Source organism: Callospermophilus lateralis, chromosome 1 (genome assembly GCF_048772815.1).
Source record: "Callospermophilus lateralis isolate mCalLat2 chromosome 1, mCalLat2.hap1, whole genome shotgun sequence".
NCBI classification, from domain to species: domain Eukaryota; kingdom Metazoa; phylum Chordata; class Mammalia; order Rodentia; family Sciuridae; genus Callospermophilus; species Callospermophilus lateralis.
In genome coordinates this window covers 15,718,623-15,743,095 of record NC_135305.1, presented here as the reverse complement: position 1 = coordinate 15,743,095, position 24,473 = coordinate 15,718,623, and the positions used below count along the sequence as shown (strand labels likewise).

The 24,473-nt window shown below is 36.1% G+C and overlaps 1 protein-coding gene across 5 annotated transcripts in view; it reads left to right on the top strand.

Moving 5' to 3' along the window:
* The window catches only part of Luc7l2 (LUC7 like 2, pre-mRNA splicing factor), a 70,138-nt gene that overhangs the window by 28,496 nt on the left and 17,169 nt on the right, over window positions 1–24,473 (top strand). For all 5 annotated transcript variants that reach the window (XM_076832754.1, XM_076832744.1, XM_076832763.1 and 2 more), the window contains 3 exons: window positions 10,052–10,150; window positions 13,214–13,324; window positions 17,677–17,820. In XM_076832754.1, coding sequence (XP_076688869.1) covers window positions 10,052–10,150; window positions 13,214–13,324; window positions 17,677–17,820 — 354 coding nt within the window. The remainder of the gene's footprint in view (window positions 1–10,051; window positions 10,151–13,213; window positions 13,325–17,676; window positions 17,821–24,473) is intronic.

Genomic DNA, 24,473 nt, shown 5'->3' with positions numbered 1-24,473 from the left:
TCTTCCTGCATATTATAATTATTATTATTTTTAAATTCTTTTTAGTTGTTGATAGACATTTATTTATGTATGGTGCTGAGAATCGAACTCAGTGCCTCACACATGCCAGGCAAGTGAGCTACAGCTGAGCTCCAACCCTCTGCATATTATTTTAACCAGTGACTATTAATACATTAATAATTTTTATTTCTGTTTTTTTGTATACAATATGGCAATAAAATCCTTTTGTACTTCTTTGTGTACGTTTATAGCTAGTACCTTAATGTCTTGTTCTTTCTTCATTGAGATTGTAAATTCCTTGGTAGCAACATTTTTATGTTCCTATTGTTTTGTAACTCTGCTCAGGATCTCATACAAATGAGCATATGTAATATAGCAAAGCAGTTTTTTTCTCTTTAGTTATACATGACAGTAGAATCTATTTTGATATATTTATATAAGTATTGAATATATCTTATTTTAATTAGGATCTCAGTCTTATACATGTACACAATGGTGAAATTCACTGTGGTGTATTTATATATGTACACAGGAAAGTTATGTCAGATTCATTCCACTCTTTCCTATTCCTTTCTCCCCTCCCTTCCCTTCATTCCCCTTTGTCTAATCCAGTGAACCTTTGTTCACCCCCTCACCCACCCTTTATTGTGGGTTAGCATCTACATATCAGAGAAAACATCTGAACTTTGGTTTTTTGGGATTGGCCTATTTCACTTAGCATGATAGTCTCCAGATCCATTTATTTGCTGGTGAATATCATGAAGTAATTCTTATTTATGGCTGAGTAATATTCCATTGTGTATATGTACCACAATTTCTTTATCCATTTGTCTATTGGTGGGCATCTAGGTTGGCTCCATAGCTTAGCTATTGCAAATCATGCTGCTATAAACATTGATGTGGCTGTGTCACTATAATATGCTGATTTTAATTCCTTTGGGTATATATGGAAGAATGGGATAACTGGGTCAAATGGTGCTTCCATTCTTAGTTTTTTGATGAATATCTACACTGCTTTCCAGGAAGGTTGCATTAATTTGCAGTGTCACCAACAGTGTATGAGTGTTCCTTTTCCCCCATATCCTTGCTAACATTTATTGTCACTTTTATTCTTGAGAATTGCCATTCTGGTCAGATTGAAGTGAAATTGCAAGCAAGGCAAAGTGAGGCAAGCACTCTACCAACGGAGTACTTTATACCTGGTGTTTTATTGTCTTGCCCTTGAGTTCAATCCTTTTTAGTTCCTTTGTCCGTTTTTGATTGGGTTATTTTTGTTTATTTTGTTTGGTTTTGGTGTTAAGCTTTTTGAGTTCTTTGTTTATCCTGAAAATTAATGCCTTATCTGAGGTGGCTGGTGGCAAATTTTCTCCCATTCTGTAGTCTCTCTTCTTCATGCTCTTGATTGTTTTCTTTGCTACAAAGCAAATGTTTTTACAATTACTTGCAACTGCTACCCATCTAGTTTATATCACTGATATGTTCATTAACGGACTACTGCCATTAATTTACACTTGGTAGTCCTCTCAAATGTATAAACCAGTGTTTTGATTTGCTCTGCTATAATATCATTTTTATTTATTGGTTTTGGTGTGTAATTTTCACATGCTTCTGTTTCAGTTAAATTGTTTTCCTCTAAAATTAAAAAGTTTCATTGATCCCTGCCCCCCCAAACCATCTTAAGATTGATATATCGTCTGTCATTGCATATAATTCAACCAGTACCCAAAAGTTCAAACAAACCAACCTTGGGGCAGTGTGTATTTCTGAATCACAAAAATGCCATTTTATTATGTCTTTGCCACCTTAACAAGAATATAGCTCTCTCTTTTTGGTGTTGAGGGGCACTTTATCACTGACCTATATTCCATCCCTTTAAATTTTTTATTTTGAGACAGGGTCTTGGTAAGTAGCTATGGCGGGTCTTGGTAAGTAGCTATGGCTGGTCTCAAACTTGTGATTCTTCCTGACTCAGACTCCATATTGGCTTACATTATCTGCTGGAATATCTTTTTTTTTGATGGTCCATAATGTATCATTGTATTCCATGAAGTCAAACTCAAATTTGAGAGGCTCATAATGTTTCTCTTTTGTAAATCAAAAACAACATTGTTGGGGTTGAGGCTATGGCTCAGAGGTAGTGCACTTGTGTGGCATGTGTGAGGCACTGGGTTTGATTCTCAGCACTGTGTATAAATAAATAAAGGTCTATCAACAACTAAAAAAAAATTTTTTTAAAAATTGTTAAACTTTGTTGTCTGTTTGCCTTTGTGTACTCTTTCATTGTTTCCTTAAATTCTTAGAATTCTGTAGTCCAATCAGGTTCATTTTATAGTCATGGTGTAGGCAACATGGGCTGTGCAAAACCTGGTCTGCTATGCAGTAGAGATAAATAGAAAAGAAAAAAGAAAAAAAGACCATTTCCCCCCCGCCATGAAACTTAGAGTACACTTGAGGAGATAAAACTCACTTTCAGAAATTAAAAAGAGGGCTGGGGATGTGGCTCAAGTGGTAGCGTGCTCGCCTGGCATGTGTGAGGCCCGGTTTGGATCCTCAGCACCACATACAAAACAAAGATGTTGTGTCCGCCAAGTACTAAAAAAAAAAATAAAAAATGTTTAAAAAAAAAAAAAATTCTCTCTCTCTCTCTCCCCCTCTCTCTCTCTCACTCTTTCTGTAAAAAAAAAAAAAAGAAAAGAAAAGAAAAAAGAAATTAAAAAGATAACGGTGATGCACGCCTGTAACCCCAGCGGCTCGGTAGACTGAGGCAGGAGGATCATGAGTTCAAAGCCAGCCTTGGCAAAAGCTGAACTCAGTGAGACCCTGTCTCTAAACAAAATACAAGATAGGACTGGGAATGTGGCTCAGTGGCTGAGTGCCTCGGAGTTCAATCTTCAGTACCCCATCCCCCCCCCAAAAAAAAAGATAAAAATAACACTTAAAACAATCAACTTTATTAAACAGAAAGCAGCATAGAATGCAGGGGTTTTAAGAGAAGTTACTAGGATGAAGTAGAGTTATTTGTCCAAGACCTCTTCTTCATGCTCTTGATTGTTTTCTTTGCTGAGAAAGGAGGAATGGATTTAAAATGGAGAAGGCCAAATAAAGAACTGAATTCAGTTAAAAATAAGCATCATTTTTACCATTTACAATTTAACACAAAGTCTGTTAATTAAAATATTAAGAATAGAGCCAGGTGCAGTGGTACACACCTATTATTCTAGTGATGGGGTCTGGGGGTGCTGAGGCAGGGGGATTGCAAGTTGGAGGCCAGCCTCGGCAATTTGGTGAGATTGTGTCACACAGTAAAAACAGGGCTGGGCTTGTAGCTCAGTGGTGGGGGTGCCCCAGGATTCAGTCCCAGACACTACCAAAATAAATGAATGCATTCATAACATACATACCAAGAATAAACTTTTGGAAATAATCTAATTAAAAGTGTCTGGGCTGGGGTTGCGGCTTAGTGATAGAACGCTAGCATAGCATGCAAGGCCCTGAGTTCAATCCAACTGCAACTAAAAAATATTTTAAAAAGTGAATTGTTCAGATTTTTAAAATTAAAAATCTTACGGTTTTTGTCATAAATAGATATTTAGAATCCGCAAAACTTGTTGAACATTTTTTTCAGTATTTAAGAAAAGAGAAGCAGATGCAATAGAAGCAGCAAATGTCTGAGACCTTGGTGTTGGAAGCATGTTGCACTGTTACTGATGCAGTCAGGATTGATCTGGCAGAGAAGCAGAGGCTCTGCAGGATTGGCATAGTTGATCTTGGAGAGGTTCTATCAAGGTTCCCTCTGTGGTGACTATTTTAATTAGATGACTGGGATCATGAAGAATGTTCAAAGCATACTTTCCCTTGTACTCACTTTTATAGAGGCAGATAGTTGTGGAGGGTTCTTGGGGCCTCTTTGTTTTTAGAATTTTAAACTCCTCTGATTAGTTGTGTTGGTATGGACAGAGTAATATAGCTGATGGGTGTTTAGAATTCCGAAACTCTACTTTGGTACACTTACTGCTCTGCTAGGTCCCTGAAGAGGTGAGTTAAGCACAGAAGATATTCCAGACCAAAAAGTCTTCTTTAGTAGATTCTTGTTACTAGAGTTTAGGCCCCCAAGCTACTGTGGATAGCCAGACTAGACTAAAAAGTTGCAAGATCAGTTGGCTAAAGTTAGTAATAAGCCCAAATAATCCACCTCTTAGAAGAGAGGAATGCAGAGAACAGAGAGGACTAGTTCTAAACACTTAAGGAAAGGAGTCCAAGGAGGCTAAGATACCCTCCTTTCCCACCTGAAGCTCAGACCAGTTTTGTCCTGGGATGTTTCTTCACCATCTTCACTTGTTAGTAAGCCTGTGGCCCTCTGTCAGATTCTCTGTCCTCTTACTAGGTTGATTGATTCAGCAGGTTTTTTTGTTTGTTTTTTTGTGGTGCTGGGGATTGAACCCAGGGCCTCGTTCGTGTCAGACAAGCACCTTACCAACTGAGCTATATCCCCAGCCCCAGCAGATATTTTTAAAGGATTTCTGTGCCTGGTTAAAGGTACATAGTAGATAAGGCAGATAGAATCCTTTTTGTGGAGCTCACATTCCAGTGAGTTAATAATAATTTTTCCATGCCTATACATTCCTCTAAGGCAGACCCCTCACCTCTACTTTCATCAAAAATTTTAGCCTACTACAGTGGAAATAATTGTTTTTTAATTTGTTTTGTTTTTGAATGACATAATTGCTTTTGTTCTTTTGGTTGGTTGTGTGTTGTAGAATCTAACACACAGGCAAAAGTTGTTATTTTTACTTTTTTTTTTTTAGATCAAATTGAGAAATGGAATCAGGGGATAAAGATAATTGGTAAAAAGGAGCTTTGGATGTCTGCTGTGCAGATCTTTTTCTTATGGCATGGGAGATGAATATTATTGAAAAATACTTAAAACAATTTAGTACTAAAATATTGGAGCCTGCCTGGCAAAGTAGAAGAAATGTTAGGTGAAGAATTGGTCTAACAATACCCTCAAGCAGGTCATTTTTCCTGTGCAGGGGATGGGAATGAAAGTAGATCAGTGAGTGGTTGTCAGCACCACACACTATAAACACCTGGGTGGGTTTTGCAATTCAGTCTTCAAGTGATAGGGCTTGGGCCTGTTTCTAAAAACCATCAATGTGAGGTGAATGCTTTCCAGGTACAGGTTGAGAACCACATCTGACTGTGACATCTTTTTTGTTTTATGAAATGTGATACAGCATCCTGTGAACAACTGTAGCTTGTGAAAATACGTAACATGTAAAGGGCATTGTTGGAGAAATTAATTTAAACTGCTGACTTATATTACAAACATTGACAACTTTCTTTTGCCATTAGATCTTTAATTTCTATTTTATTTTCTGAGATCTTGTTTTTATTTATTTATTTATTTTTGGTACATGAACACAATACCTTTAATTTATTTTTATGTGGTACTGAGGATCGAACCAATGCCTTACACATGCTAGGCCGGTGCTCTACCACTGAGCTACACCCCAGCCCCTGGGAGTTGTTGTTTTTTTTTTTTTTTTAAGAGTTTCTAACTTTTTCTTAGTAATATTCTTAATTTTAATTTCTACATATCCACTGGCCGCTTCAGTTGCTGCTTGTTGTCACTGGGAAAGTCCTCAGTATGAACTGTAGACATTGGGGCCTGGAAAAATTTCTGCATGTTCACTAGCATTTTATGATGAAGACTTTTGTAATTGTCATGAGAAGTCTTTATTACTTCTTGTCCCCGTCCCCCCCTCCTTAAGTACCAGTGATTGAACTCAAGGGCACTCAACCACTGAGCCACATCCCCAGCCCTATTTTGTATTTTATTTAGAGACAGGGTCTCGTTGAGTTGCTTAGCGTCTTGCCATTGCTGAGGCTGGCTTTGAACTTATGATCCTCCTGCCTCAGCCTCCTGAGCTGTTGGGATTACAGGCGTGCTTCCCTATCTTTATTACTTCTTATGTAATTAAGAACTGAGTGTAAGGCTAGGGTTGTAGCTTAGTGGTAGAGTGCTTGCCTTGCATGTGGAAGGCACTGGGTTCGATCTTTAGCGCCACATAAAAAATAAAGGTATTGTGTCCATCTCCAACTAAAAAAATATTGAAAAAAAAAAGAACTGAGGAGTGTAATAAGGTTTTACATAAAAACAGTTTTTTTTTAAGTAGTTGTAAAATTCTAGAGTTGGGGGAAAGATTAAATGCTACCTGGTTGAGTTTTTTTCTCAATTATACTAGATAAATGATTTCAAAACTGCAGGCTTGTTCCATCTTTAACACCAAGAGTTAAAAAAAAACCTCTGTATAGTTCCTTTGGACCATAATAAAACAAATTTTTGCTTCTTAATCAGAAATTCTTCCATTGATTGATGATTAGTTGCACATTTTGATTTTTCTCTTCTCTAATTACTTCTTTTACCTGACTTTTCTGCATGGCTTGGTTTTGAGACATTTGGTCAATCTATTCATATCCCTTTTGAAGTACATTAGTGTACAGAATAATTTTTGGAAGGTAAGAGTTTGCTTCTTTGTGTGTGGGTTCCTGGAATTGAACTTGGGGGTACTCAACCACTGAGCCACATTCCCAGCCCTGTTTTGTGTGGTTTTTGTGGGGGTGTGGGGGTGAGGGGGAATACTGGAATTGAACTTGGGGGCACTCCATCACTGAGCCAAATCCCCATCCCTATTTTGTATTTTATTTAGAGACAGGGTTTCACTGAGTTGCTTAGCGCTTCACTTTTGCTGAGGCTGGCTTTGAACTTGACATTCTCCTGCCTCATCTCCTGAGCTGCTGGGATTACAGGTGTGCACCACCATGCCTGGCAGGGTTTTCTTTTAAAACGAGCCTTCAGTAGAGATTTCTCATTTGACTCACACTATATCCTTTCAAAATTAGTTTTAGTTCACATTGGTTTATTTCAGTCATGCCATACTTTTTAACTAGTTATTTTTGTCTAATACTCTATTTATATCTAGTTATTTGTAAATTTTTCTCTTAGTCATAGAAATATATGAATTCAATTTATTTAATTTAAATTTAATTGGCCTATTCTTTTGAATTTTGATCCAGTGAATTCACTGTCCTTTTTAGTTGGAATATTGCACAAAATTGATCACGTCCTCTGTTTTACACATGTCCAGATTTTTGGCAAAAATGTTAAGTAGGCAGTGTCATTTCTAGATACCATTTGTAAAGCTAAGGCTCAGGCCTGTATGCTGTAGATACCTGTTACCAGAAACTTCCCGATGATTGATATTACCCATATTTCTTTTAAAAAGAGTTAAAAGGTTTACTTGCCTTCTATGAATGTTTTCTCTGATATGTGAATGCTAACACACAATAAAGGGGCACACAAATTGGAATGAAGGGAAGGGTCCAGGAGGCTTGGGAATGGGAAAGATAGTAGATGTATTGGACATACTTTCCTATGTTTATATATGAATACACAACCAGTTAACTCCACATTATGTTCAACCACAAGAATGGCAAGTTATACTCCATGTACATATAATATGTCAAAATACATTATACTGTCATGTACAAAAAGAATAATTAAAAAGATTTATTTGCCTTCTAAATATTTTGTAAAATTTGAAATTCTTTTGGGTTTTCTAAGTCAATTTGCTTTCACTCTTTACTGAATTTCATTCATTGCACAATTATCACAGATTTAGTGCCATTTATTTTTGCAAAAAAAGTGGGGTAAAATCATTACGAAGTTTCTTTTTTAAAAATTGTGTTGGTATTGCTTAAAAATAATTTATTATTCATGGGCTGGGGTTGTGGCTCAGTGGTAGAGCACTTGCCTAGCATGTATGAGGCACTGGGTTTGATTCTCAGTACTACATATAAATACAAGTATTTATAAAGGTCCATCAACAACTTAAAAAAAAAAGGCAACTCAGTGAGACCTTGTCTCTAAATAAAAATTCAAAACAGATTTGGGGATGTGACTCAGTGGTTGAGTGCCCCAGTTCAATCACCGGTAACCCCCACACCCCCCACATTCCCCACCGCCCCCTCAGAAGAAAAAAGTAATCAGAAGTTAAAAATGCACTTAGCACACCTAAACCACTGAACTTTTCTGCTTAGCCAAGCCCACTTTAAACATGCTTAGAATACTTAATATCTGCCTAGAGTTGGGCAAAAAAAATCATATAACACAGAGCCTATTTTATAATAAAATCTTGATTCTTTCAATAATTTATTCATTTTTTGCAATACTGGGGATTGAGATCAGGGTTACTCTACCCAACCCTTTCTTTCTTCTTTTTTTTTTTTTTTTTTTTTTTTTTTGAGACAGGATCTTACTATGTCAATGAGGCTGGCCTTGAAATTGTGATCCTTTTGCCTCAGTGATTTGTATACTTTTCTATACATGTTATATTTCTATAAAACTTATCAAAAGGTGTGAATATTACTGTTTTTAAAACCTATGTGTCTATTCACAGTGTAATTTTTTGTTTGTTTGTTTTTGGTGGGATGGGTACCAGGGATTGAACTCAGGGGCACATCTCAGCCCTATTTTGTATCTTTATTTAGAGACCGTCTCGCTGAGTTGCTTAGGGTCCCGCTTTTTCTGAGGCTGGCTTTGAACTCTTGATCCTCCTGCTTCAGACTCCTGAGCCGCTGGGATTACAGGCGTGCACCACCGAGCTGGCTCCTTGAAGTTTTTTTTAATTAACAATCCAGAGACTGAAACATTTCTGGAGGTGGGGGTTACATACCTCCAATTGGAAAAAATCTCTTGCTTTTATATGTGTGTGTGTATAAACACTGGGGATTGAACCTAGGAGTGCTTAACCACTATGTCACATCACCAGTCCTTTTTAAAAATTTTTTTTTATTTGGACACAGGGTCTTGCTAAGTTGCTAAGACTGTCTTTGAATTTGAGATCCTCCTGTCTTAACCTCCCAAGCGGCTGGGATTATAGGCGTGCACCACTGCACCTGCCACTTGCTTTGCTTTGATCACCCATTAATCACAGATGTATTTATCTTTGCATTTTACCCATTTTTTCCCCAAAAGGATTTTATCAAAGTTCTTATCAGCTGTCCACATACATGTAAAAATGGATAGATTTTTATTGATTTTGTCTCCGGTATGAGAAAAACTTCTGGTTTTAAATAATGAAAATTGGAAATTTACACAGAGGAGGATTCTAGGTCAATAAGACTATTTTATTTCCCTGATAGATACTGTGTACTTACACTGGGTCTTACTAATGAATTATGTCTTCATGAGTTTACATGGAATTTTGTCTGGCATCTATAAGAAGTTAACAGTCTCTGTGTGTATTGGGGGCGGGGGGCGGTACTGAGGATTGAACCCAGGGTCAGTCTTTTTTTTTTTTTTTTTAAGGAATTTTTATTTGACAAACAGAATGCTCTTCAAACAGTGACCCCCAGGCTGGGACTGTGGCTCAGTTATAAAGCACTTGCCTAGCACGTGTAAGGCAATGGGTTCGATCCTCAGCACCACGTTTTTCTAAAAAAAAAAAAAAAAAGACCCTAATTCAGCAGTTTGGTTTACATAATCTTTCAGTTTTGTTTTAAATTAACTTTGAATATCCTTCTGTTATGGAAGTAAATGAAATATGCTATAATGTAGGAGCTTGAAACTTTAAGATTCTGAAAAGCTTTTTCTTACAGATATGTTCATAAGTTCACTTTTTCGTTTGTAGCCAGAGTTGGTGCAGTTCGTTCATTCATTTCTTCCTTCCTTTCAAAATCTTTTCTTATTTTGAGTTGGACAGAATGCCTTGATTTTATTTATTGAAATTTACGTGGTGCTGAGGATTGAACCCAGGGCCTTACATGTGCTCGGTGAGCGCTCTACCACTGAGCCACAACCCCAGCCCATTACAGTTTCTTTGTAATACCAAGTTTTATACTTGTCTGTGAAATGTTGTAATTTGAAGGTCCATAAATAACGAAGCATATGTATGGCTTAATATATATTCAGAAGAGAATTGTAGTGATGAAGTGAATTTGTGAAAAAATGTTTTCTATTTCAATATTCTCTTTTTTTCCTCTCCCCTAGAGAATGGATCTTGGAGAATGTCTGAAAGTCCATGACCTGGCTTTAAGAGCAGATTATGAAATTGCATCCAAAGAACAGGACTTTTTCTTTGAACTTGATGTATGTGATTTTGCTTTAATGGATTATATTGTCTTTTGCAGCAAAATATCTTGAATATGAATCATTATCTTTAATAAGATAAACTCAGCTAATTATTTTTATATCATATCCATTTTGCATTTTATACATATGTATATATACATACATACATATATATATATATATGTATATGGTGTTATAAAGACAGTATTTTAGTGTAAAACTAATAGAAGAAATAGGTTTGCGAATGGGTTCCAGATGTAACTTGCATATTGTTTCTCGCTTTATCTATTTATTTATGTATTTAATATGCAGAGCAGGGGCTCCAACTCAGGGAGTCACTATATGCTAGGCACTTGCTCTACACTGAGCTATCTTCCTAGCTTGTAATGTTACTTTTACATGAGAATTACTTGTCTATAATAGGGGAAACTAAAAATTTTTTTTTGCATTTTTGTGAGACATATCACTTAGCATTAAATAAAGCATATTGATGAGCTCATTTTATGGTTCCTTTTTCTTACTGGGGCTTGAATCCCAGTGTACTTTACCTCTGACCTACATCCCCAGGCCATTTTTTATTTTGAGACAGGATCTTGCTGAGTTGTAGAGGCTGACCTCTAACTTGTGAATCCTCTGCTTTTAGCCTACCTAGTTGCTGGGACTATGCCCTGCTTTGTATTTTCTTTTTTAGTGAACTAACAGTATACAACTTTTTTTTTTTTTTTTTTTTTTTATTAGCTAATCTTGAATGTGGGCCATTTCTCATTGATTTGTTCTGTTTGCATTTTATGAAAATTAGTCTTTTTTCTCACATACGTATTCCAAGTATTTTTTCCTATTTTACATTTCTTTGGTGGTTTTTGGTTCTGCATATTTTTTAGTTGTCTAATTTATCAGTTTCCAAAAAATCTATTAGATTAATTTGAAAGGCCTTCCCTATTCTGAGGTGAAAAGAGAAGAGCCCTTTTTCCTTAGTACTCTTTTACTTCATTTTATACATTTAAATCTTTGCTTCATCTCGAATTTATTTGTTCTTTTATTCTACTTAGTATGTTTAGCTCCTAGTAACTGTTTAATTGACCCAACACTTATTTGTTGGTTGGTCTGTCTTTTCTCTTACTGCTTTGGGATCTACCCTCTTTTTTTTTTTTTTTTTTTTTTAACTGGGGCACTGGGTACCAGGGATTGAATTCAGGAGCACTCAACCACTGAGTTACATCCTCAGCTCTTTTAGAGACAGAGTCTCACTGAGTTGTTCAGCACTTTTTTTGCTGAGGCTGACTTTGAACTTGGGATGCTCCTGCCTAAGCCTTCTGACCCACTGGGATTGCAGGCGTGTGTCACCGTGCCCGAATTACTTTTACCTTGTCATAAGAAAATTTATATAGATTTCCATTACCATTTAAAAGATAAAGTTGACATTAAAAGAATTAAATAGCTATCTCTGTATCATCCCAGTTAGAAGAAACTTTTGAAATCATCCTTATTTCTTTGAAGAAGAATTTCATTTTTGTCCCTGTTCACTTTGAAGAAATTCTTGGGTTATCAGACTATTTTGGGGATTCCAGTATGTGCAGAATGACATTGTTAAAATTTTCCAATGGTTCATTTTTTGAAAAGGTTTTTTTTTTTCCTGATTGTAACATTTTCATTGTGGGAATTTAAAAAAAAAAAAAAAACAGAAAACAAGCAAAAATCATGAAATATTGAGAAATTATTATTTATTGTTAACATTTTAACAATGTTAAACCTCATTTTGTATATGGTTATCTTTCAATTTTTTCTATGCTGCTTTGTTTCATAAATGTGGGCTCTTATTGCATATTATGTTGGTAACTTGCCTTTTTTTTGTAAGTGAATCTTGAAGTGTTCTTTGTCTTTAAGTATCCTATAAAAATTTTTTTAATGAAGGAAGATCAAATTTAGAATATTTATAGCTTTTTAATGCTCTAACAATGTAAAGAATGTGTTTGAATATTTACCTCGACATATTTTTGTTAATTTCTTAGAATAAAATTTTGGAAGTAAAACTACTAAGGGGATATTTTAAAGTCCCCCCCCCTATTTTTTTTTTTTATTGGTGCATTATAGCTGTGCATTCCAATGGGATTCTTTGTTACCATATTTGCACATGCACAGAATATAACCATATAATTTGGCCAATGTCAGTCCCCAGTATTTCCCCCTTTCTTCCCTTCATCTTTCCCCTGGACCCTTAAAGGGTTTTCTTTCTATACACACACACACACACACACACACACACAACACACACATAGTTGTTGACAAACCTTTATTTTTATAATATTTTTATCTAAAAAATGTGGTTTTTTTTTTTTTTTTTTTTTTTTTTAAGAGGGAGAGAGAATTTTAATATTTATTTTTTAGTTTTCGGCAGACACAACATCTTTGTTTGTATGTGGTGCTGAGGATCGAACTCGGGCCGCATGCATTCCAGGCGAGCGCGCTACCGCTTGGCCACATCCCCAGCCCTAACCACAACTTCTTGTTCAATTCTGGTGCTGAGAATCAAACCCAGTTCCTCACACATGCTGGGCAAGTGTGTTTCCATTAAGCCAAAGCCCCAGCCCCTTGGGTTTTCAGTAAGAAAAATCACAGTGTCTTTTTATAAAGGCTGCATTGGTTTGTGCTTTCTTCAATAGAGTATGAAAGTGGAGGGGTTTTTTTAATAGCATTATCTTTCCTGGAATAATAATTATTATTATTATTATTATTTAACTATTTTTAATTGTAGATGGACTCAATACCTTTATTTTATTTATTTATTTTTTGTGTGGTGCTGAGGATTGAACCCAGGGCCTCACACAAGCATTGCAAGCGCTGTGATACTGAACTACAACCCCAGCCCCATCTTTCTGGAATTATTTATGTTTACTCTTTGCCAGTTTGGTGGAAGACAAATAATATTTGGGATTTACAATTGAAACTGCTTTTATTATTTTTTAAGATTTCAATGGTTTCCACTTATTACCACTTTAAAAACAAAGTATAGTTTTTAAATAAAGGTATTTCTGAATAAAATTAACTTTCTGGCAGTAATTATTTTTTAATTAAACATTTTAGGCCATGGATCACCTGCAGTCATTCATTGCAGATTGCGATAGAAGAACAGAAGTGGCTAAAAAAAGATTAGCAGAAACTCAAGAAGAGATTAGTGCTGAAGTGGCAGCAAAGGTAAGATTTCAGTCCTTTCATTAGTACAAAGTGTAGTTTCAACCCACTACTCATTTGTTTTACCTATGTATTTTAAAATAATTAAATTTGTCGAGATTGCAAAGATATACACAAGGAATGCAATGTATTTTTTCTCTTGCCTCCCCCAGTCTTAGCATCTTACACAATTATAGTATATCAAAGAAATGGACCTTGGTTCAATTCTTACATTTCAATCATATTTACCCACTTTCACATGTTTTCGTGTATGCATGTGTGTATGTATAGCTCTGCAGTTTTATCATATATAAACTTGTGCATTCATTATCACAACTAAGATACTTAACTATATTAACATCACTATAAGACTTCCTTATAATGGGCACCGTGGTGCTCCATGTAATCCTAGCAACTTTTTTTTTTTTTTTTTTTTAAGAGAGAGAGAGAGTGAGAATTTTTTAATATTTATTTTTTAGTTTTCGGCAGAAAACATCTTTGTATGTGGTGCTGAGGATCGAACCCGGGCCTCACGCATGCCAGCCGAGCGTGTTACCACCTGAGCCACATCCCCAGCCCCATCCTAGCAACTCTGAGGCCAAGGCAGGAGGATCAGAAGTTCAAAGCCAGTCTCAACAACTTAGCTAGGCCCTAAGCAACTTAGTGAGACTTTGTCTCAAAATAAAACATAAAAAAGGACTGGGTATGTGTTTCAGTGGTTAAGTGCCCCTGGGTTTGTTTCCCCATTACCTCCCTACCCCCCAAAAAACCCAAACATTTCTTTATAATTCTCTGTATAACAAACCCATATCCCTCCAATCCATAACACTTAGCAATCACTAAACTATTCTTCGTCTCTGTAATTAGTTATTTCATGAATATTAAATGAATGAAATTGTGCACTAGCTATCTTTTTTGAGATTGGTTTTTTCACTAACCACAATTTCCTTGCAGTTCACCCACATTTTATACATCAGTAGTTCATTTCTTTTTATTTTTGAGTAGAAGAATTCCACGGTATGGTTATACCACAGTTGAATAATTCACACATTAAGGAACGTTAAGGTTGTTTTCACTTATTGGCTAATACCAGCAGATCTGAAGTACCCATCTGCATATAGATATTTGTGTAGACACAAGTTTTCATTTACTTGGAATAAATTACCTAAGAATGCAATTACTGGGTCATAATGTAAATCCATGTTTAGTTTTTTGTTTGCAGGGGGGAATTAAACTCAGGGGCACTTGACCTCTCAGTCCTATTTTTGTATTTTATTTAGAGATAGTAAGTATCTCACTGAGTTGCTTAGCACCTCACTTTTGCTTGAGGCTGGCTTTGAACTCAAAATCCTCCTGCCTCAGCCTTCTGAGCTGCTGGGATTATCGGCATGCGCCACAGTGCCTGACCCATGTTTAGTTTTTGAAAAAACTGCCAAATTTGTTTTAGAGTGAGTGTACAATTTTACTTTTCTGCTACCAAGTGTGAATGCTGTAGTTTCTTTACATCTATTCCAGCATTTGATGATGTCATCATATTTCATTTTATCTGTTATCAGAGTAATGTAGTGGTTTTTTCGTGGTTTCAATTTGCATTTACTTAATGACTAATGATGAGTTGTTTTTTTTTTTCAGGTGTATGCTTGCCATCTGCATGCACTCTTCATTCAGTAAATGTGTTGTTTTATTGCCCATTTTTTCATAGGATTGCTAGGGTTTTTTTTCCCCTTAGTTGTCGATGGACCTTTATTTTTTATTTTATCTATTTATATGTGGTGTTGAGAATCAGACCCAGTGTCTTACATGTGCTCTTCCATTGAGCAACAACCCCAGCCCAATTGCTAGTTTTTTTAATGTTGTGTTTTGAGTGTTCTTCATGTTTTGCCTAACTTGTTACTTTTTTTTATTGTTCTTTTTAGTTATACATAACAGTATTAACTCATTACTTTAAAAACACACAACAAGTTGGGAGAAAGGATAATGATACCCAGTGAATCTATCACTTGAGTTTCAAAGCATTCGGTTTTCTGTTATTGTTTCATTGTTGCAAATTCTAGGTGTCATATCATTTTGTCTGTTTATAAAACAACCACAACAACACATCCATTAATCCTTTGATCCTATCTGATATCCAAATATGTTTCTTTTTTCCTGTGAGTCAGTTTGTAATAATCGGAATCCAAACAAGGTCCTATTTATTGCATTTGGTTAATTTGATAACTTAATATTTTACAACATAAATTTTGTACCATTCTGTATAATCCATTGCCTTTTACTAAAATGCAGTTCAAGAGTATTCCTAAGGTAAAGTTCATATGACAGGATTCATATATGGTGTTTGGATAGTATGTGCAAAGGGAAATAGATTCCCTTGTTTGAAAAAAGGTTTACTTTCAGCTGGCCTTTTAAGCAGAGTTCTCTAAAGATAAGGAACTATTAAGATGGCGATCCTGAGCCGGGAGTGGTTGCATGCACTTGTAATCCCAGCAGCTCTGGAAGTTGAGACAGGAGAATAGTGAGTTCAAAGCCAGCCCCAGCAACTGCTAAGCAACTCAGTGAGATCCTGTCTTGAAATAAAATACAAAACAGGGCTGGGGATGTGGCTCAGTGGTCCAGTGCCCCTGAGTTCAATCCCTAGTACCCCCCCCCCCCAAAATAAAAAGGTCATTCTGAATTATAAGGGATATAGTATTTCATGGTTAAAAGAGATTGACAAATGTTATGTAGAGCCCAAGGTGAATTAGTTATACAGCATTGTATACTACAAAAGGGCTATAAAACAAAACCACCTCAAAATTCAGTGACTTAGACAAGTCAGTATTTATTTAGTTCATTGGTGTGTAGTAAATTATGTAGATTAAACTTGACTATTTTTCCTGTCACATGTTTTATAGTCAGCTGGAGACTACTGAGCCATGCTCAGAAGGCTAGCCTGGCCATGTTTTCATAATGGTGAAAGACGTGCAGAAACATTACAACTAGTCATAGAAGAGTTTTTCAAGACTTCCTTGGGTCATATTAACTGTCCTTCCTTTAACTGAAGCAATTGCACGGCAAGTTGAGTTAGAAGACAATGGTACTTAGTTAACGTGGCAGAGGGCAGGGATACTGGAGAGGGTGAAGCTCTGGGCATTAATGCAGTTAAACAGTGACAGATTTTTAAAGGAAAGTACTTCTTTGATAAAGAGGAAAAATAGTGATAACAGAGTTGGGAATGTCTTTGAGAGAAGGAACATCTTGGGTTGAAGGAACTTTGAGATGTAAAGATTATTGACCATCTAGTTTGTTGAGACTGGATGTTCACATCACATAAAAACCTTATTTGCTAATATGATTGGCCACATTTGCTAATATGATTGACTGAATACTTATTTTGATTCAAAGTAAGGACTATCATGTGCCATTAAAACAATATGTGGGAACTAGTTTCTCAGGATGATGATGAGGAAGAATATATCAAACCTAAGTCAAAAATGAATACCAATGGAAAACATGGACTCACGGAGGGAGGGTGACATGCAAGTGTTACGAAAATAATACTGCTTGCAGTATACATACAAAGCATTTTTTAAATTTTTCACAACTTCATGGGACAGGTATCATTCCTCTCAGATGAGGAAATGGATTCAGGTGTATCTAACTGGCTATAATTTCACATTCAGTAATTGGTTTATCAGCAATTCAGATATGGGACTTTTAAAGTATGTTCACCTCTAGCTTTACAGAGCATCCACTAGTTCATTTTTTTAATTCATATTTGAACTTATGTTTCTTGGACATTAGAAATACAAAGATGGGAAATTCAGACAGCTATCTTTAAGTTATATGATACGTATAAAAATAATTGTGAAAAATGACACAAAGGAGAATATGGTCATTTGTGCTTACATGTTTCAGTGGGGCTGGCATGTGATGATTTTTCAGAAATGCTTCACAGAAAACACTCTTGGAATCAGATCTTATTGAATGAATAGATATTCATTAGACAGGTAAGGGGGACACACCAGGAAGAGCAACAGTCTGTGCAAAAACAAGCAGAAACAGGGTAAGTCTGGAAAACTAAAGATAATATAGTTTATATTATGAGAAGAGGAAACAGCAAGAGATGATTTGGGAATATAGAGAGTTCCAGATCATGGGAGGAAAGGTGTTTTACACTTGAGTATACCTAAGCACAGGCTACAAAGTAGCAGTTCTGTTGCTTGCTAGTATCTTTAACCTTCACTGAGGTATAGGCAGGCAGCCTCAGAACATCCTAGTGTCCCAGTGGATGTGATCATATTTTCTTAGATAACAAATCTTTTCTGAGCATTTCTGAAATACTTTGAAGTTTAATATTCTGTTATTTTTTCATGATTTTCTTTTCTGTTTGTTTCTAGGCAGAACGTGTTCATGAATTAAATGAAGAAATTGGTAAATTATTAGCCAAGGTGGAACAACTAGGAGCTGAAGGGAATGTGGAAGAATCCCAGAAAGTAATGGATGAAGTAGAGAAAGCACGGGCAAAGAAAAGAGAAGCAGAGGTAAGTTCTTAATAATAGTATAACCTTAGTGTCTATTCATATGGTATATTTGACTAGAAATTTTTACAAAGTTTTAAAAGGGAATTTAAGCCAATTTGAAAATATTTAAGTGGTCTGTGCTATGCTGTTGGGTTTTATGTCAAAATTAGTGGTTTTAGGGAAGTTGGAGCCATGGATCTATTGAAATTTGTAACTTGTAGGAGTATTAAACTATCTAGTCACATACACTCAACAGTTATAGACACAGACACATGCATACTCTGCAGATTCTTGGTTACTATGACAACCCATCCCTCATTCACTCCCATGCTATAGTATTCTTGATTCTCTTCCCACCTTAGTCTAATCTGCTAATGCCTTGGGGCCTTCTCTCATTCTTTTTTCTTGGTTTCTTGGTGGTGTTTGGGATTGGGATCGAACCTCAGGGCTTCATAAATGCTGGCAGGTGTCTTGGTATTGAGCTGCATCCCCAACCTCCTTTTTTCTCAGCACAGGTCGAAATCTAATATCCTGTAAAGTTCTGTTTTGATTGGAACATCTGATAGATTTTAGGAAATCAAATGTCTTTGGTAGGGATTATACTGTACTCTTTTGCCTCTGTCCACTGTTCCTAACTGATCACATCTGGTTTGCTTTAGCTTTACAGTAATCTGAATGGCTTCTATAGGTAGTCTGACTTATGATTACCTACTTTCAGTGTTTTTTTCTCACCCCCAGGCATCTTCCCCCAACCCTAATCTTTTTTTTTTCCTTCTCACCAGTGTGATTTAATTGTTAAAGAGGACAGGGTCTTTTGTGACCAAATCAAAAATGAAAAGGAAAGCCCTATCACTCAAACTGCTTTAGGGTGCCTGTTCTTTTTCCTTCTTTCCTTCTTTTCTGGTATCATTGATTATCTTCAGACTGGAGAGGAAAGGCAGAATATACATAAGCCATTTTATTTATTACTTTAAAAAATTTTTGTGGTGCTGGGATGGAACCCAGGCCTCACACATGCTAGGCAGACTACCACTGAGCCATATCCCTAGCTCTTGGGGAAGTTTTCTTTCTTTCTTCTTTTTTTTCTTTTTAAATTTCACAGTGATTTTTTGATTTCCCACAAAATATGAACTAAAAGTATCATAGGAGTCCCAGGTCAGGTACAAAATCCAGGGCGGCCACTCAGCCCAAATATCAAACCCAAAGGGTAATTGCAAAAAGCAGGAAAATAACTTTAATTAGTGTAGCCACACTGGGAAGACATGTTTTTAGGCATGTTTTCCAGATGCTGACATGATCTGAAAGTTTAAATAGAAGGAGAATGGGGCATTGGGGAAGAAGTATGCATTGTTAAGCGGTCTTGGTCAAGTTGTGGTCTGATGGATCATTATCTCAGTTCTAACACTGTAGGGTGGCTCCTGAGAAGACCTTATCACAGCTTTCTTATTTTAGTAATCTCCTTTAGCATCTTTCCTTAACCTCCCTTAATGTTGCTGGTCAGTAGAGGAGAAAGGCAAGAATTGAGGGAGGGAGGAGAAAAGGAAAAACTATGGTGATTGCTCCTCATCGTATTCCTATAATGCCACCGTTACAATGATGACCCTGAACATCAAGAAAATATTGTTCAGTATTCCTTATGATATTATGTGATATTATAATAAAAATATTACTTAAAGGAAGGGAAGAAACTAATACATGTTAGATGTTTTCCACAGAAAGGAGAGAGTTGAAGGAAGACTTATGCCCAGTATCTTATTTCCCAACCAGTCTTAAGTCTTTTTTTGTTTTTGTTTTGTTTTGTGTTGTGATGGGGATCAAACCTAGGGCCTTATGCAAGCCCTCTAATACTGAGCCATATCCCTGGCCCCTCTAACCAGTCTTAATTTTTAATCACTTATTGATGTAAAAACTTTGTCTTTGGTTTGGTATCAGGGTAATATCAATTTATAAAACAAGTTGGAAAGTGTTTTCTCTTTCTGAAAATGTTTTTTTCTAGAATTGGTATTATTTCTTGGGGTAGAATTTACCACAAACCATCTAGGACTGGAGTTTTATTTGTGAAAGGGTTTTTTTTGCGGGGGAGGGCGGAGGGGGTGGTATTTGGGATTTAGCCTAGTGGGAGAGCACTGGGTAGAACACCACAGGGCTACATCCCCAGCGCTTTTTATTTTTTATTCTGAGGAGAGATCTCACCAAGTAACCCAGGCTGGCCTCAAACTTGATATCCTCCCGCATAGCTGGGATTATAGGTGCGTGCTACTATATGCCCAGCTTTTCCTATTGATTTTCTATTTTGCTGTTTATTGAGAGGGGAGTGGATAAATTTCAAGCTATAGTAATTGTGGATGTATATCTGTGTTTTTTTCCCTTTTGTCAGTTGCTTTCATCATCTGTTTTGAAGCTCTTTTATTAGGTGAATATACATTTAGGATTATGTCTTTTTGATGAATGGACCCATTAATTATTTCCAAATATCCCCCCTTATCCTTGGGAATGTCCCTTGCTTTCAGTTCTATTTTATCTAATATTTATATAACAACCTAGGCTTTCTTGTAAATTAAGTTTCTGTTAGTTTTATACCATAAGCCCTAGAGACAATATTAGAGGTAGAAAAAAGAGCTATAGATAATAGTAGTAATAAAATGAAATTCTAAAAAAATACTCTAAAAGAAAGAATCAGGAGCAAAGGAATAAATAATTTAAAAGACAAGTAGAAAATAAATTCTAAGATGGTAAATTTAAACCTAGAATACCAACAATTACGTTAAATTTAAATGGCCAATAATAATAGAAAGATAGAAAAAGATATACCATATAGCCATTCTTGATAATTTCAGTGTCTAAATATTTAGGTTTCTGTAAGTGCAATTTTGTCAATCCAGAAAATAAACAGTAATTTTTAAATGAAATGTACTTTATGGCTATAGCTAAATTATAGTTAATTTCCATGATGACTCTTAAGATAATCAAGCTAGTGAGCATTATTTCTTTTCCTTCAATATAATTGCCAGTTTCATGAATTTTTTTTTTCCCTCTTTGGTACTGAGGATTGAACTCTGGGGCACTCAGCCACTGAGCCATATCCCCAGCCCTATTTTGTATTTTATTTAAAAACAGGGTCTCGGGCTGGGGATGTGGCTCAAGCGGATTCACGCTCGCCTGGCATGTATGTGGCCCGGGTTCGATCCTCAGTACCACGTACAAACAAAGATGTTGTGTCCGCCAAAAAACTAAAAATAAATATTGAAAATTCTCTCTCTCCTTCTCTCTCTCTCTCAAAAAAAAAAAAAAATAAAAACAGGGTCTCACTGAGCTGCTAAGCACCTCGCTATTGCTGAGGTTGCCTTTCAACTCACAATCCTCCTGCCTCAGCCTCCCAAGCCACTAGGATTACAGGCGTGTCCCACTGCACCTGGCTCTATGAATCTTAACATATGTGTACTCAGAGGTTTACTAATATTACACAGTAGCTTAACATTGTTAGCCTCTTATGCATATATTATTATCAGTTGGTTTTTACTAAGAATAACACTTTAAAAATTTTACTTTTCTATTATAAATTGTGCTCAGCTCTATATAATAAAAAAACTAATTTGTGGCTTAAAAGCCACAGATTTTCTCAGCTAATATTTAGGATTAGGGAAACATGATTTGACCCCATAATGCCATCCAACATACAGACTATTTCTAGTTCTATGTTTAGCCATCCTTTCTGTGTGGACTCATCTTGATGCTTATCAATTTGTGGCAGTATTGGTCTAAACTACAGCCTTACGGGAAGGAAGTAAAAAGATCAAAGTATTAAAATAGAGTTGACATGCCTTCGTGTATCTGTACATGTATGTTTTAATTTAAAATTTTTTATTTTGATTTATTTTCACAAAAGTAAAAAATAGTACAAAAACTTTCTCCTCTATCCTTTACCGTATTTAAAGTAACATTTACTTTATCATTTTTTTCCCTGTATGTGGCTAAACTATGTCTATTTGTTACAGTTAAGATGCCTCTTGTCAGGGCAATGGCTAACACCTATAATCCCAGCTCTCTGTAGGCTGAGGCAGGAGGATTTACAAGTTCAAGGCTAGTTTGGACAACTTGGTGAGACCCTGTCTCATAATAAAATCATTTTTTAAAAATGAGCTGCAAATATTGCCTAATGATAAAGAGACTCTGAAAACAGATGCTTCTTTAACCCAAATACTTTATGTTAAAAACAAAGATGTTTTATTATATAAGCACAGCACAATTATGAAAATCAAGAATTTATATTTATACAAGGCTGTTAAAGACTTTGTTCACATATCATCAGTTGTCCCAATAATATTCTTTATTCTTTTTTAATATTTATTTTTTAGTTGTAGTTGCACACAATACCTTTATTTCACTTATTTATTTTTATGTGGTGCTGAGGATCGAACCCAGGGTCTTGCACACGCGAGGCGAGCGCTCTACCGCTGAGCCACAACCCCAGCCCATATACTTTATTCTTAAAGAAAGAAAATTTTTCCTCTCCAAGATCCAGTCCAAGATTGTATGTGTCATTTAGTTAGGCCTCTTTAGTCTCTTTTAATCTGGAACTGTTCTAGTCTGTCTTTGAAGAATACAATCTTCATAGTTTTGATAAGTATTAATCAGTTATTTTGTAAAATGTCCTTTAGTTGGAGTTTGTCTTAACATTTTCTCATAGTTAGATTTCTTTTTCTCTTCTTTTTCTTGCTTTTCTTGTTTTGTCCTTTCTCCTTCCTTTCTTTTTTTTCCCTTCATGTAGTAGGGATTGAAAAGAGGGTCTTGCACATACTGAGCAAGTGCTCTACCACTGAACTACATGTCGAGCCTCTCATGATTAGATTTTTATAGGAATACCACTTTAGTGATATATCCTTTTGAAACATTTGTTAGTGGTTTTCCCCATTTTTGGCGATGGTACATATTTTTTTTCCTGGGAAGTTACTGCGTTTCCCTTTTGTAACTAGTAAATATCTTGGTATTGACACTTTTAAGCCTGTGTAAATACGCTTTCTCATTCCTTTTTATCTACAGGGTTACATCAGTCAGTGGTGGGTTTTTATCTGAATTTATTTATTCTCTTTTGAAGAACTTTCCTATAGATTCTGCCTGGCAGTTGCCACTAGTATCTTAGGCAAAGTTCTGTGGAAGCTTGGAAAATGTCATAGTTTTAGCTGGGTGTGTTGCTACCTCAAAAGCTAGAGTCCTGTTAGTAAAGAAAAAAGAGGACAATATATAGGCAAACTCACCATTTTTTTTACTGTTTAATGAATTAATTCATACAAATGAAAATGTGTGAGTGAACGATAATTTAATCTCGGGACACATTTTATCTCTTATCTTAGTAGAACTGTATTCCTTTTAGTGGGGAGACTTATCATGTGTATGTATATCCACATTTCCGAGGAGGGGAAAACAATCTTTGGGAAGGAAGTCTAACAATGTGGAAAACATGTACTCCTTTACAATTATAGGTGACTTCTGTTTGCTTGACCCTTCACTGGTATGCAGTTTAGAGGCTGACCACATCATGTTTTTTTTGTTGTTGTTTTTTTTTTTAATGTGGTGCTAGGGATTGAACCCAGTGCTTCATGCATGCTAGGCAAGCACTCTACCGCTGAGCCACCACCCTAGCCACATCATGTTTTTAACAAAAACTATAGAAAAGAACATTGAGAAACCCTTTTCAGACTGTTGTATTCTGTATCGTGGTAGAACTATTAAGGTAGTTTCTTGGCAAAAGGTGTGTGGATCTGTGACCTGTGACTTTTGACCTCTAGGGAAGTAGTCTAGGATAGGATGTAGTGGACAGGAGGACAATGGATAATGTATACTTTTCGTAACAAAGTAGCCATGCTTTTATATTTTCTTGCATGCCTTTTTTTTTTTTTTTGCAAGGGGTCAGTCTCAGAGATTTGTGCATGTACACAAATATTCTATTACTGAACCACATTCCTAGCCCTCTTGTTTGACTTTTTTTTTTTTAATTCTACAAATTTTAATTTCTAAGCAAGTAAATATCTCCATAACCCACAGAAGCAAAAGGCTTCTTGAGTCAATTTCTTATTATTTTGTTATACCAGTGTTTAAACCCAAGGGTGCTTAACCACTGAGCCACGTCCACAGCCCTTTTTTATTTTTTATTTGGAGACAAGGTCTCACTGAGTTGCTTAGGGCCTCACTAAATTGCTGAGACTGGTTTTGAAATTTTGTGACCCTCCTGGGATTGCTGGGATTACAGTCATGGGCCACCATATCAGCCTGGTCCTGTTTTATTCTTATCATGAAAGTCAGAAAGATCCTAGAGGCCAAAAACTGAGATGGGCACTGGGATGACTGGGCCGTTTCCTGCTGTCACCTCATAAGGAACCATTGTGAGGGAATTTCAAACACTGGCTGGATAAAAGACTGGCTGTTTTTATCTCTGAGTACAGAAAACTTTTGGTGGTGGTGAGCTGTGGGACTTCTAGATAGTGTGGTTGATGGTTGTGGTGTTTTGATATGTATTTTAAACTTGGGTTTATTTTGGGGTTTTTGTTTGTTTGTTTGTTTGCTTTTAATCTGGCATCCTTATTTGGTATTCCAGTGATAGGTAGGAAAAGTAGTCAGAACAGTGTAGTGCTGCAAGGGCCCAGGTGCTACAAGACCAACTTCATGGACATAATCGG